General features: G+C 43.2%; 1 protein-coding gene across 1 annotated transcript in view; it reads right to left on the reverse strand.

The window, feature by feature from the left end:
• The window catches only part of LOC117356547 (cytochrome P450 2K6-like), a 53,307-nt gene extending 44,471 nt beyond the window's left edge, over positions 1-8,836 (reverse strand). The window contains exons 1-2 of the mRNA XM_033935896.1: positions 8,555-8,836; positions 2,385-2,547 (exon numbers count right to left, since the gene is read on the reverse strand). Coding sequence (XP_033791787.1) covers positions 2,385-2,547; positions 8,555-8,731 — 340 coding nt within the window. The 5' untranslated portion in view covers positions 8,732-8,836. The remainder of the gene's footprint in view (positions 1-2,384; positions 2,548-8,554) is intronic.
• Between the last annotated feature and the right edge of the window lie 4,911 nt (positions 8,837-13,747).

Here is a 13,747-nt window from a genome sequence, read left to right on the forward strand (position 1 = left end):
TGGACTAACTAACTTTGGAATGTATCATTTTACCTGTAATTATTATGCAGGAATGTTTTCATTTTTGCTAATTAGCTATATTTCTGTTTCCATGGTAATTTTCCTTTTGACTTGTTTTATTATTATATGATGAAAAAACAATAAAGAATTAAAGATTAAAAAAAGAGATCGGCAACCCCCCACCCCCGCGATGATGCTCAAGATTGGCAATGGGCCCCCCGCCATCATCAACAGCACTTCAAATCAGCAACGCGATGCTCAGCCCAAAACTCCCTCTAACACAGCTTCCTGTTTCCGCCCAGGCAGTTCCAGTCAGAGGGAAGCTTTGGACTGAGCATCGTGTTGCTGATTTGAAGTGCTGTTGATGCTGGCGGGGGCCCGTTGCCGATCTTGAGCGTTATTGCGGGGGGGGGGAGGGTGTTGCCGATCTTGAGTGTCATCATGGGGGGGGGGCGTTGCCAATCTTGTTGCCAAAATCAGAAAGCAAGGTGAGAGGAAGGGAGAGAGATGGGCCTGTGGTGGATGGAGAGAAGGGGGCAGATGATAGATGTGGGGAAAAGGGAGAGAGAGAAGAGGGCAGAAGATGGAATTGGGGGGAAAGAGAGAGAAGGGGCAGATGATGGAAGTGGGGAGAAGGGGGAGAGATAAGGGGGCAGATGATGGAAATGGGGAGAAGGAAGAGCAAATGCTGAATGGAAGTAGAGAAAGAGAACACATACTGGATGGAAGGAGGGATAAAGAAAAAGGACATATGCTGGATGGGGGAAGAAGATAGACTTAGTGAGATAGTGGAGGGGTGAAGGAAAGGGGTAGCATGCTGTGGATAGACATAGAGGAAAGACGGAAACTGAGGACTGCATAATAAGAAAGAATTTAATTTAGACGAAGGAAGACCAGAGAACAAAAGGAAAGGGAAGAGAGAGGAGAGATATGCTAGAGAACGGGGACGGAGACAGATATCTGATCTGAGCGGAGAGCAGGAAATGAGAAGAGAGAGAGATGCTAAAAACCATAGTGGGGGAGGGAAAGAGAGAAGCCAGACCTTGAGGGAACAGAGGGAAGATGATGGATGCCAGACCAAATAGGTAGGGTTCAAGAGGAGAGATGGCAGGGAGACACAGACAGTTTCTGGAAGGGGCGGACAGTGGATGGAAGAAAGAGAATGACAAGAAGATGAGGAAAGCAGAAACCACATGACAAAGATAGAAAAAAATTCTATCTTTTTGCTTTAGGATAAAGCGGTATTGTAGCTGTGTTGATAAATGTTTAGAAATTAAAAATGGAAATACGGTGATCATTTTATTGGACTAATTTTAATACATTTTTGACTAACTTTCAGAGACCAAATTCTCCTTCCTCAGGTCAGGACAGGATACTGTAACAGTAGTATACTTTACTGACCTAAGGAAAGAGGGTTTGACCTCTGAAAGATAATTAAAAAATGTATTAAAATGGTATTATCTTATTTTCCATTTTTTGTTTCATTTTTAGTTGTTAATTTGTAAAGCAATTTGTTATTTCTCTTTTTTTTCAAATTTACATCTGCTATCTTTATATATTTTGTTCAGTATTGGGGAATATGCACCATTGTTTCTTCACCCCTCTAAACTGTACCGTTCCTTCGGTTTGTAACACATGCCAGCATGCTGAATGCTCTGCATTGCTCCGATAATTGTCAGAACAGTGCAGAACATTCAGCCTGCCAGCCAGTGCTAAAAACCTCTTCCATGCTTTTGTAAAAAAAAAAAAAAAAAAATGGGGAGGGGGGGGGGGGTTGTTTGTGATTACTTATTCCATACTGTGTGAGGGTGGTTCTGTGTGTATGAAAGACATGGTTTTCTGTTAGCATTGACCTGCCTTGTTTGGCGAAATGCATCAGGCATGGTTCCTAGGAGCACCTTGAATAAACCTGATTTGAATCTCCTTATTGTCTGCCGATCTTCTTTTGTTCCACGTTGGATTCTTTGGTGGACCGCTTGCCTTGTTGTTTTGTTACAAATTAACATACATGTGGAACACACCAGAGGAGATACAGATTTGGTTTTTTATACATACATATGGTTAAAGTTGGATGACATAAAGTGAGGCAGTTGAGAGGAGTTGCAAACTTGGTTATTAATATAGACTTATGCATTTGAACACTTTTATATACGTATGAAAAGGGTTCAGAGTTAAAGTCCTGAGCAAGTAGGTGAGAAGGGAAGGAAGGGGGGTTTTGTTCAGAGATGATTGGGGCTTGCATAGAACTAAAACTGTACACTGGCACTGGTATGGTAATCTTTGTTGTTTGTTTTGAATTTTATAATAAAAGAAAAAAGAAATACAAGTGCTCTGAATAATAAAAGGAGCCCTGAATAATAACAGAAAAGAGAACATTTAGTTACCGTTTCCTTCATTCAGCTCCTCAAAGATTGCCATTCTAGCCCTTCCTGAAAACTCATCAGCATAGTTCACTAGTGCTTCCTTCACAGTGTTGTATCCTGTCAGTACAACTATCTTCTCCATTCCCAGCTGAATACTGAACACCGGTCCATATATTTTGGCCAGCTTAAAATGTAAAACAGAAAAGATATTGAAGTAAAAATGATACTTCTTCAGTTTTGGATTTCATCCTTAGTTCAAAGGCTCCTAATCTTGGTGATTGTGCAGTGGTTTAGAAGCAATACATAAGATAGGTTGGAGACAGAATAGGCAAATTTATCTCATGGATATTAATTGTGGATTATTATTAACTGGGAAAGACTTATGGATAACTTATATGTTGTAATGCTTTATATGGATATTATTTCTTTTGGAACATGACTATTTCTATAGCAAGTAGTTTTACTTGTAAAATATATTAAATTCATTAAAATAAAATAAAATATTTGATAAACATTGAAATTACATAAAGATATTCAGTGCAGTTATTCAGATAGAGATCAAGATTTCAAGATTCAAGATTTATTTAAAATTTGATTAATCGCTTAATCATACTTCAAAGTGATGAACATAATTAAAAAACTTTACAACTTTCAGGGGGAACAAACATATAAACAGTACTCAACGAACAAGACATACATTACAAAAAGGGAAAAAGGGTAAGAAATACAATATTTAAAATAAAAGAAACAAATGGATTAAACATCAGGAGGGGATAAATAAAAAGAACAGTAAATAAAAACAACCGATTTAGTGCATGCTAATGATTAGTGCGCACTAAATGATAAGATGCTCATTATGGGCTCCTTTTATCAAGCCGCAGTTGCGGTTTAATGCTCGTAATAGCGTGCATTAAACCGCCAGCCGCGGTAGCCGCTAACACCTGCCTTGAGCAGGCGGTAGTTTTTTGGCCAGCACGGGGGTTAGCACGTGATGAAATGTCACGTGCGTTAACCCCGCTAGCGCGGCTTGATAAAAGGAGCCCTATATTTCTATGGGTGTTCTAGCATTTATGGGCAAATTCTATAAATGGCGTCCCAATTGTAGGTTGCCGTAGGTGTCCTACCAATTGGGATGCACATTTTCTAAAAAAAAAACCAAACAAACCAGAAGACCACCTACACTGTAGGCGTCTCAAGGATGCAGGGAGGTGCCAAGGGATGCTTAAGCTCACCTAAGGCTGGGCGTGGGCTCGGTTTCACCTAGAAGTGGCCTTAGGCAAGCTTAATTGGCCATAGACATCTCCCTAGAGCTGAGTTAGGCACCTGAAATGTAGGCCAGCAAAATACTGGCCTACATTTCAAATAGATGCAACTGCTAAACTGATCACAGCAAGGAAATCTTCCTGCTCTAGACACCATTAAGATTATATTACCTGTCATTAATTATACACTCAGTATGTTGCTGGTTCTGTTGGACAGTTAGCTAAGTTATGATCTTGTCAGGTATTTTCACCATCACTTGGCTAGGATCACTTAGCTCTCATGGTAGGAACCCCCACAAATGAAAGGAAGCGGCTGTGGCTCACCAGGTAAAAGCCCTGTGCTCATCTTCCAGAGATCATGGGTTCAAATTTCAGCACATATTTTAATTGTGGCATTCTACCTTGCAGGTGCACCTTGATGATCTCACAATGAGGTCAGCATTGTGCAGCTGCACACCTCCATTTGCAATGAAGTAGAAGCCATGCTAAGTTCTACCGGAATATAATTTTTTTAGGAAGGACAAAGATGGTCAAAAAGGTAGAGGAGTAGCTCTCTATGTGAAGATTGATATCCAAGTGACTGAAATGCAAGGGACCTGGGGAGAGAAAGAAGCGATCACTCTGAAAAGAGAAGATGGAAATTCTATCTACATGGGTGTAGTCTACAGACCTCTGACTCAATCGCAGCAAATTGATAAAGATCTGATTGTGGATCTCCAAAAGTTTGGAAAGAAGGAGGAGGTGCTGCTGTCGGGAGACTTCAACCTGCTGGATGTGGACTGGAAAGTTTCGTCTGTGGAAACGAAAAGAAGTAGAGAGATTGTGGATGCATTTCAAGAAGCTCTGCTCAGACAAATGGTGATGGAAACCACGAGGTCAAAAGCGATATTGAATCTGGTCCTCACAAATGGGAAGAGTATCTCTAATGTTCGAGTGGGTGCTCACATGGGAAGTAGCGCTCATCAAACAGTTTGGTTTGATATAATGGCTAAAGGGGAGGGTGGCCACACAATACTTAAAGTCCTAGATTTCAAACGTACGGACTTTAATAAAATGGGAGAGTACCTGAAGAAAGAGCTGTTAGGAAGGGAGGACATAAGAGAAGTGGAAAGACTGTGGTCTAAGCTGAAAGGAGCGATAAAAATAGCTACAGACCTTTATGTGAAGAAAATAAATAAAAGCAAGAGGAAAAGGAAACCGATATGGTTCTCCAAACTAGTGGAGGAGAAAATAAAGGCAAAAGAGTTGGCATTCCTGAAATATTAAAAAAAAAACCCAAGAAGAGGAGTATAGAAAGGACTACCGGGTGAAACTGAAAGAAGCCAAGAGAGAGATCCGTCTGGCGAAAGCGCAGATGGAAGAGCATATGGCACAAAATGTAAAAAAGGGAGCCAAAAATTTTTTCAGATATATTAGTAAAAAGAGGAAGATGAAAAATGGAATTGCTAAACTAAAAGATGCTAGGAACCGATATATGGAGATTGATGAGGAAAAAGCAAATGTGCTAAACCAATACTTATATTCTGTGTTCAAGGAAGAAAATCCTGAAGAAGGACCGAGATTGCCTGGTAAGGTTACATAAGAAAATAGAGTAGATTCTGCGCCGTTCACGGAGGAACGTGGAACTTGAAAAACTGAAGGTGGACAAAGCGATGGGACCGGACAGGATACTGAAGGAGCTCAGAGAGGTTCTGGCAGGTCCTATTAAATACTTGTTCAACAAATCTCTGGAGATGGGAGTGGTTCCTGGAGATTGGAGAAGAGCAGATGTGGTCCCTATTCATAAAAGTGGTCACAGAGATGAAGCGGGAAACTACAGGCTGATAAGCCTCACTTCGGTTGTTGGAAAAATAATGGAAGTGTTGCTGAAAGAAAGGATAGTGAACTTCCTAGAATCTAATGGATTACAGGACCCGAGGTAACATGACTTTACTAAAGATAAATTGTGCCAAATGAACCTGATTGAATTTTTTGATTGGGTGACCGGAGAACTGGATCAAGGACATATGCTAGATGTCATTTACTTAGATTTCAGCAAAGCCTTTGACACAGTTCCTCCATAGGAGGCTCTTGAACAAACTTAAAGGGCTGAAGTTAGGACCCAAAGTGGTGAACTGGATTAGAAACTGGTTGTCGGACAGACGCCAGAGGGTGGTGTTTAATGGAAGTCACTTGGAGGAAGGAAAAGTGAGTAGTGGAGTACCTCAGGGTTCGGTGCTAGGGCTGATCCTGTTCAATATATTTGTGAGTGACATTGCTAAAGGGATAGAAGATAAGGTTTGCCTTTTTTGCAGATGATACCAAGATTTGTAACAGAGTAGACACCATGGAGGGAGTGGAAAACATGAAAAAGGATCTGCAAAAGTTAGAGGAATGGTCTAATATCTGGCAACTAAAATTCAATGCAAAGAAATGCAGAGTAATGCATTTGGGGATTAATAATCTGAAGGAACCGAACATGCTGAGAGGTGAGAGGCTGATATGCATGGAGGGTGAGAGGGACCTTGGGGTGATAGTGTCCAAAGATCTAAAGGTGAAAAAACAGTGCGACAAGGCAGTGGCTGCTGCCAGAAGGATGCTGGGTTGTATAAAGAGAGGCGTAACCAGTAGAAGAAAGAAGATGTTGATGCCCCCACACAGATTGTTGGTGAGGCCCCACTTGGAGTATTGTGTTGAGTTTTGGAGACCATATCTGATGAAAGACATAAGAAGACTTGAAGCGGGGCAAAGGAGGGCAATGAAAATGACTGGAGGTATGCACCAAAAGACTTTTGAGGAGAGACTGGAAGCCCTGAATATGTATACCCTAGAGGAAAGGAGGGACAGGGGAGATATGATTCAGATGTTTAAGAACAAAATCTTTTCAAGAGAAAGGAAAATGGTAAAACCAGAGGGCATAATTTGAGGCTGAGGGGTAGGAGACTCAAGAGCAAGGTAAGGAAATATTTATTTATGGAGAGGGTGGTGGATGCCTGGAATGAGCTCTCAAGAGAGGTGGTGGAGAGGAAAACGGTGACGGAGTTCAAAAAAGCATGGGATGAACACAGAGGATCTAGAATTAAAAAATAATAGTAAATATTGAAGAACTAAGGTCAGTACTGGGCAGATTTGCAGGTCTGTGTCTGTATATGGCCGTTTGATGGAGGATGGGCTGGGGAGGGCTTCAATGGCTGGGAGGGTGTAGATGGGCTGGAGTGAGCTTTGACGGAGACTTTAGTAGTTGGAACCTAAGCACAGTATCGGGCAGAGCTTTAGATTCTTGCCCAGAAATAGCTAAGAAGAAGAAAAAAAGTTAAATTGAATTGAATCTGGTTGGGCAGACTGGATGGACCATTCGGGTCTTTATCTGTCGTCATCTACTATGTTACTATGTCTATATCTGTTTTTATCTGTTTTTAAGCTTTTGCAAATGAAGTTATGTATGCAATCTACTCCTCCCTCTGAATTCGCGGTTTCAGCAATTGCAGTTTTGATTATTCGTGGTTTTTAGCTTGCTGGCTCCTCCTCCCAAATTACATCACCTTGCATAGAGAAATCACTTATTCCAAGCGTTTATAGAGAAAATTGCTGATTCCCAGCACTTTCTTCACCGTGTTTTGCCTCTCCTTCAGGAACAGGCCTGGCTTCCCACCATGTTATTCGCGGTTTCACCATATTCACGATGGTTTTTAATAGAAAACAGCAAATAACATATGAAAAAGTTATTCGCCGGTCTGTTAATCCCCTATCACAGCGAATACGGAGGGAGAAGTGTATATATTTTTTTAATGTGCTTTCTTTGCTTTCAAGAATGAGCTGATTGGAGCACTGTTTAGTCAGAAAAAAGGGTAGCTTTTTAGCAAGAAACCTATGTTTTTCATATGCTCTGCTTCAGTTAATGGATGTTTTCCTCTAATTAGCAAATAACATTGCTGTTTGTCCACAAACATAGAAGGTTTTGCATGCAGATTATCTGTTTTGATGTGCCCTGTTTATGTGGTGCATTATTAAATGTATTTTGAGCCTAATAAAGCAAAAATAAAAACCCAGAGCTATTTAGCAGATCGCAGGAAGGACGTCCAAATTGTGCCTAAGTTCCGTCCATGGAACTCAGGTCTATCTGAAGCCCAAACTATGCTGAAAAGTATATAATGCCTTTATAATGCCTATAGGACCTAGTTTTACAATTGCTATGCAACTTGCTAGCTCACTGTGTAGCACACTGGTTAAACCTACAGCCTTCTGCCCTAATCTTGCTGGTTTGAATCCCAGTCACGCTCTCTGATGAAAAATAAATAAAAGCATTAAACAGTTCCAATTCCCAGTCTCACAATTATAATGAAAACCACCATAAAACCACCATTCTAATAACATCATAGTAATAAAATATTATAACATTAAGGACATTGTTTGAATGTCTAACTCTCACCTAAAACCCGATTCTCTAAAGGACGCCTAAAAATTTAGACGTTGAAATAGCACTGAGTGCGATTCTACAAAGGACGCCTATGTTAGACGTCCAATCTGTGCCTAACTTTAGGCATGCTTCGCAGAATCAGGGCCAGAAAGTCTTTGCTGCAGGTGATGAATATTGTATCATCTGCATAGTGCAAGTTGTTTATATTTCGGCACCATGTTGGTGGCCGAACATATTGATTACTCTACCTAATATGACAATCAGCCCCTTTTCTGAAGTACATCTAAGACAAATTCACTGAAATTCATAGCTAAAAACAATTTTTAGTGTTAAAGGACTCTCTGTTTTAGTTAATCATCTAAAATTCATTTCCTGCTATCCATTAAAGTGAATTTTTAAATAACCGATAAATATCATAAAACAGGCTAAACTCAGTATTATTGGAGAAGAATGAAAAATAAAATAACTTTTATAAACTACAATAACTTAAAATAACTTTTGTAAACTACAATATACAAAAAGGACATTTTTACCTCCATAAAGGTTTTATGTGGTCTTTTCAGGTTCATAATGTGCAAACTTCCAATGATTGGCAGTGGTCTAGGTCCGGGAGGAAAGTTCTGAGGAGATTTTCTCTCTCTAGCATATTTACTTAAAATAAAAATCAGAAAAAACATTAAAAGCAATGCTATAAGGCCCAGGGAAATCATTGCCTTTGATCTTGTAATAACTTTGGGTAAGCTTAAAAACTGTAAACAAAAATGTGGTTAGCTAAAAGTGAGAACTGCTTCAGGAAAGTTGTACTAATGTCTCAGAATTTCTTCAAATATGTTATTCTCATCTTTTAGGATTTTATATCTCTATATTGGCTCATCCTTAATTCCTTCCCTGCCAAAAATAGTTGTATAAATTAACAGATACAATTATATAATGGTGTACAAAAGTAAAAGGCTTGTTAAATAATAACCAAATTGTATTTTGTAAGAGGGGATATAGTCTTTGGAGCCATGGCCTTTCCATTTTGGAATTGGGCCCAACCAGTCAGCAGAAGAGCTAAAGGGTCAGCTATATTAGTACCCATCTCCCCCCTCACACACATGCACACACAGAAAAAAAGGTCAATCCAGGCTACACTGATGCTTTGTTAGGCAGCAAGCAGAAATTCACTGAGATGAACACAGTTAAAGAGTAGCTAGCATCCACCACACAGTTCTTTGATCTTATTTTTATTCAATGACTAAGCATTTAGGATTCCATTTGTCCTTTTCAATTTGATCTTTAATAGTTTGATATGCAATCCTTCACAATAACATGACAAAGAGGTTTATAAAAATGAAAATATAAATAAAAGAAATACTGCTATGAACAATTAGCATACACTGTACTCTGTATTAAAAAAAACTATAACAGCTTGTTTTCTGCATAACTGTCAAAACTTGACCAATTTCAATAAAATGTGATTATTTATTTTAAAAATTTATACACCGCCTAAGCCTAGGTGGTTTCCAAATTACCATGGATTGTTTATTTATTTTAGTGTTTATTTTAGTACATAATCAAAATGGAAATACAGTGTTCCCCCAGTCGTTTGCGGTCGGCGGTTCGCAGTCCCGGTCATTTGTGGTATTTTCCGACCGCGAACCGCCGACAAGGAGAGGGCAGCGGGAGAGGCAGGAGAGAGCAGCCGGAGCACCAGCGAGTGCAGGAAATCACTTGCTGTATGCTCCGACCGTCTCTTCCTGCACTAAGTCGGGCCTTATCCAATCAGGAGCTGCTTTGACACGCAGCTCCTGATTGGTAAGGCCCGACATAGTGCAGGAAGAGGCGGTTGGAGCATACAGCAAGTGATTTCCTGCACTCGCTGGCGCTCCGGCTGCTCTCTCCTGCCTCTCCCGCTGCCCTCTCCAGTCTCCCCATGAAAAAAACCATATATGCGTTTTTTCAAGATTCGCGGGGGTTCCTGGAACGGAACCCCGTGAATATCGGGGGAATAATATATATCTAAAAATCTGCCTAAATCAGTACTTTGGCGACCTAAAAGACAGGTCATCCAAGTGCCGATAATTGAAATGGGTTTTAGACGTATCTAAAAACAGCTTAGGCCTTTTCAGTGCTGATGTACGCCAAGAGTGAAAAGGGGCATTTTTGAAGGAGTGATTAGGGTGGGAGAACATAAGAACATAAGAACATAAGCAGTGCCTCCGCCGGGTCAGACCATAGGTCCATCCTGCCCAGCAGTCCGCTCCCGCGGCGGCCCAAACAGGTCACGACCTGTCCAAATCACCAGAAGGGGCCCCCATGCCACCTTGGTTTCCTATTGAGTCCTATCTTCCCATCAAAGTCCTAGCCCTCCGGTCTTGCACATGCACGACCTGGTCGGGTTTCTATACTTATTTTCTGGTTAGCTTTCTCAGTATCCCACGATCCCTTTATCCCTCAGGAATCCGTCCAGTCTCTGTTTGAATCCTTGTATCGTACTCTGCCCAATCACGTCCTCCGGTAGCGCATTCCAAGTGTCCACGACCCTTTGGGTGAAAAAAAACTTCCTTGCATTCGTTTTGAACCTATCTCCCTTCAGTTTCTCCGAATGCCCCCTCGTACCTGTTGTCCCCTTCAGCCTGAAGAATCTGTCCCTATCCACCCTCTCTATGCCCCTCATGATCTTGAAGGTCTCTATCATATCACCCCTGAGCCTCCTTTTTTCCAGAGAGAAGAGCCCCAGCCTATCCAACCTCTCGGCATATGGGCAGTGTTCCAGCCCTCTTACCAGTTTCGTTGCTCTCCTTTGGACTCTCTCGAGTACCGCCATGTCCTTCTTGAGGTACGGCGACCAATATTGAACGCAATATTCCAGATGCGGACGCACCATCGCTCGATACAGTGGCAAGATGACTTCCCTCGTCCTGGTTGTTATGCCCCTTTTTATGATGCCCAGCATCCTGTTTGCTTTTTTTGAGGCCGCTGCGCACTGTGCAGATGGCTTCAGTGATGCATCCACCAGCACTCCCAAGTCTCTCTCAAGACTGCTTTCTCCCAACAATGCCCCCCCCAATTTGTAGTTGAACAACGGGTTTTTTTTCCCTATATGCATGACCTTGCATTTTTCCACGTTAAAGCGCATTTGCCATTTGTTCGCCCAGTCTTCCAGCTTGTCTAGGTCCCTTTGCAGGTCCTCACACTCCTCCCTGGAGCTAACTCTGCCGCACAGTTTGGTATCATCTGCAAATTTTATAACCTCGCACTTTGCCTCCTTTTCCAGGTCATTGATAAATATGTTGAAGAGTAACGGCCCCAGCACCGATCCCTGCGGCACACCGCTCGTGACTCCCCGCCAGTCAGAATATTGGCCCTTTACTCCGACCCTCTGCAGTCTACCCGACAACCAGTGCTCTATCCATCGGTGCACATCCCCTCCCACCCCGTGGTTCCACAGCTTCCTAAGCAGCCTTTCATGTGGCACCTTGTCGAAAGCCTTTTGAAAATCGAGGTAAATGATATCGATGGGTTCCCCATTGTCCACCCGACTGCTTATTCCCTCAAAGAAGTACAGAAGGTTCGTTAAGCATGACCTTCCCTTACAGAATCCGTGCTGGCTTGTTCTCAGTAGGCCATTTCTCTCAATGTGCTCGCAAATGCCGTCCTTTATTATAGCTTCCACCATCTTCCCTATAATTGAAGTCAGGCTCACCGGCCTGTAGTTCCCGGGGTCACCCCTCGATCCCTTTTTGAAGATAGGTGTGACATTCGCCAATTTCCAGTCCTCTGGTACCTCTCCAGTTCTCAAGGATAGGTTACAAACATGCTGGATTGTGCCCGCTATTTCTTGTCTTAGCTCCTTCAGAACCCTCGGGTGGATCCCGTCCGGACCCGGTGATTTGCCGCATTTTAACCTGTCTATCTGTTTGAGGACATCCTCCTTACTTACCTCTATGTGCTCCAATTTCTCAGCCTGTTCCCCACTCATGAGCTCCTCTGAGTCCGGTATATTAGATGTGTCTTCTCTCGTGAAAACCGACGAGAAGAACGTGTTCAGCCTCTCAGCTACCTCTTTATCCTCTTTAATCACTCCCCTCCTATCCCCATCGTCCAGCGGCCCCACCTCCTCTCTCGCTGGTCGTTTCCCCTTTACGTAACTGAAGAATGCCTTGAAGTTTTTCGCCTCCCTGGCCAGCCCCTCTTCGTATTTCCCTTTTGCTTTTCTAACCTCTCGGTGGCATTCTTTTTGGCATTTCCTGTGCGCCTGGTGATTTTCCTCCGTTGGATCCTTTTTCCATCTCCGGAAGGATACTTTTTTGTCGTTTATTGCCCTCTTTACTTCTGCTGAGATCCAAATCGGGTCCTTTGACCGCTTGTTCTTGCAGCCTTTCCTGAAACTGGGGACGTACATTTTTTTGTGCTTCCTGTAGGGTGTCCCTGAATAGGGTCCAGGCGCTTTCCACAGTCTCCATCCTAAAGATGTTTCTGAGCTTCCTCCCCACCATTTCCCTCATAGCAACATAGTTCCCCTTCTTGAAGTTGAGCGCAGTTGTTGCGGTCCTCCTTACTATGGGTGTCCCCCTTTCTAAAGTGAATCTGATCGCATTGTGGTCACTGTTGCCTAGTGGTCCTCCCACTTCTACCCCTCTTGCAGGCCCTCCTAATCCGTTCAGGATGAGGTCAAGAGTAGCACTCCCCCGCGTCGGTTCCCTGATCAGTTGCTCCATAAAGCAGTCCCTCACAGCTTCTACAAATCCTGTTTCCCTAGTGCAGTTGGAGTGACCCGTACTCCAGTCTATCCCCGGGTAGTTGAAGTCCCCCATCACTGTTACACTTCCAGTCCTGCACTCCTGTCTCAGTTCAGCTTCCAAGTCGTGTCCGACTCCTTCCGGCGCACCAGGTGGGCGATAATACAGCCCCAGTTTTATGTCTGCACCCTTGTTTCCCGGCAATTTGACCCATAGCGATTCCAGCCCTTCTGCCTTCGTTGCCATATCCATCCCGACCGAGTAGATAGAGTCTTTTATATATAGTGCTATGCCTCCCCCTTTCTTGTGGGTCCTGTCTCTCCTGTAGAGCTTGTACCCCGGTAGCGCCACATCCCATTGATTCTGCTCTGTCCACCATGTTTCTGTAATTCCAATTATATCTAGGTCTTCCCCCTTGGCCACGACCTCTAGTTCACCCATCTTGGCCATGAGGCTTCTTGCATTTGCGTATAAGCACCGCAGGTCCCGTTGTTTTTTCTCCACCTCTGCATTCACCTGGGCCGCCTCTCCTGTTCCCTGTACTTCTGCTTTGCCCTCAGCCTTTACCCTCGTTGCTTTCAGCTTCCCCACATTTCCGCCACCCCACTTCCCCGCTTTTCCTCTGGGTTTTCTTGCCCCCTCCTGGGCCCCTGCCTCTGTTCGATCCCCCTCACCTTGTGTAGCCCCTATGATACCCTCAGTTTTCGCCCTCGCGCCACCCAGTCCCCCTGTGTCTCCATGCCCTTTAGTCTCTTCCCAGCAAGCTCCCTTTACCTGTTGTTTCCCTCGCTGTCTGATCATAAGATCCACTGGTCTCTCTACTTCCTCCGTGCAGTCAGCCCGTTCAGCATCTGTTCTGGATACTGTTGTCCGAAGCGTCAACATCAGATCAGCTGTCGGCTTTCCCCCTCTCCTCAGTTTAAAGCCCTCTCGATCTCCTTCTTCACATTGGCAGCCAGTAGTCTAGTTCCCTCTGTGCTCAGGTGCAGGCCGTCCCGCCGG

The sequence above is a fragment of the Geotrypetes seraphini genome, chromosome 3 (genome assembly GCF_902459505.1).
Source record: "Geotrypetes seraphini chromosome 3, aGeoSer1.1, whole genome shotgun sequence".
Taxonomy (NCBI): domain Eukaryota; kingdom Metazoa; phylum Chordata; class Amphibia; order Gymnophiona; family Dermophiidae; genus Geotrypetes; species Geotrypetes seraphini.